Here is an 829-nt window from a genome sequence, read left to right as displayed (position 1 = left end):
GTTTGATCCTCCCTTCTCTCCATTTATGCCCCCAAAAGCTTCCTCACATGCAGGCTATCCTTCTCCTGCACCGAGACCCTCAGCTGGTGTCTCAGCTCCCACCTGGCTTCATGTCACTTGCTTATTTTAAGAGGAGACTTTTGTACTGAGGTGCAAAACGCAACACCGCTGTCGCTACTGAGAGGCCGGGGGAATGTGCACACTCACATCAGCAGGTGATGGGCTTTGGCTCCTGCTCCTGAAGCCAGGGCCTGGCCCTCTACAGCAATGTGACACCAGCTGAGCACATGTAGCAGCCTGCACCCTGGGGAAGTGCTCAGCAATGGCATGCCATGGCCATGCACGGCTGCCTGGCCCTCTGCGCCCCATGACACCCAGCAGAGCTACCTTCCCCAGTCTGGCAGCTCAAAAGGGCTGGGGCACTGCTTCTCTCTGGAAAGGGGAGCTGGAGGGTGCCACCAGCTTTTCCTCTCCTGACACAGCCTCAGCAGGTGACACGGGTGTGAGCCAGGACACACAGAAGCCAGGGCTCTGAAGCAGAAACTGGGTGTGGAGCAGAAAGCCTTCGACTTTCCTGCAAGAAGATGCTGTGAGGGAAAAGGGCCTGCGTGCAGGAGCCAGGAGCTCCTGCAAAAGCTTGGACTTCAGCTGTCACGGTGGCACTTCCCTTCCCCCATCTTTCTCCACATGCTACCTGAGGTATCAGGTTCTTGTGAATCCTCTTCAGCTTGGCACGCTTCCTCCCGTTCTTGGTAACAATTGTCTCCTCGTAGAACTCATGGGCGAGATCCCCATCCTCATCGTAATACATGGAGCTGCCGAGAGGAGA

At 56.5% G+C, this 829-nt stretch overlaps 1 protein-coding gene across 1 annotated transcript; it reads right to left on the bottom strand.

Annotated features, from left to right (window-relative positions):
- Nucleotides 1–694: 694 nt before the first annotated feature.
- Nucleotides 695–811, bottom strand: TUSC2 (tumor suppressor candidate 2; the record flags this gene model as incomplete). The annotated part of the gene is made up of 1 exon (XM_010137257.1): nucleotides 695–811. A coding segment is annotated over exon 1 (117 nt), but the record flags the coding sequence as incomplete, so codon positions are not given.
- Nucleotides 812–829: the final 18 nt, after the last annotated feature.

This window comes from Buceros rhinoceros, unplaced genomic scaffold (assembly GCF_000710305.1).
Source record: "Buceros rhinoceros silvestris isolate BGI_N320 unplaced genomic scaffold, ASM71030v1 scaffold24625, whole genome shotgun sequence".
Classification (NCBI taxonomy): domain Eukaryota; kingdom Metazoa; phylum Chordata; class Aves; order Bucerotiformes; family Bucerotidae; genus Buceros; species Buceros rhinoceros.
Note: the sequence above shows the minus strand (reverse complement) of the source record. Positions and strands in the feature narration are given on the sequence as shown.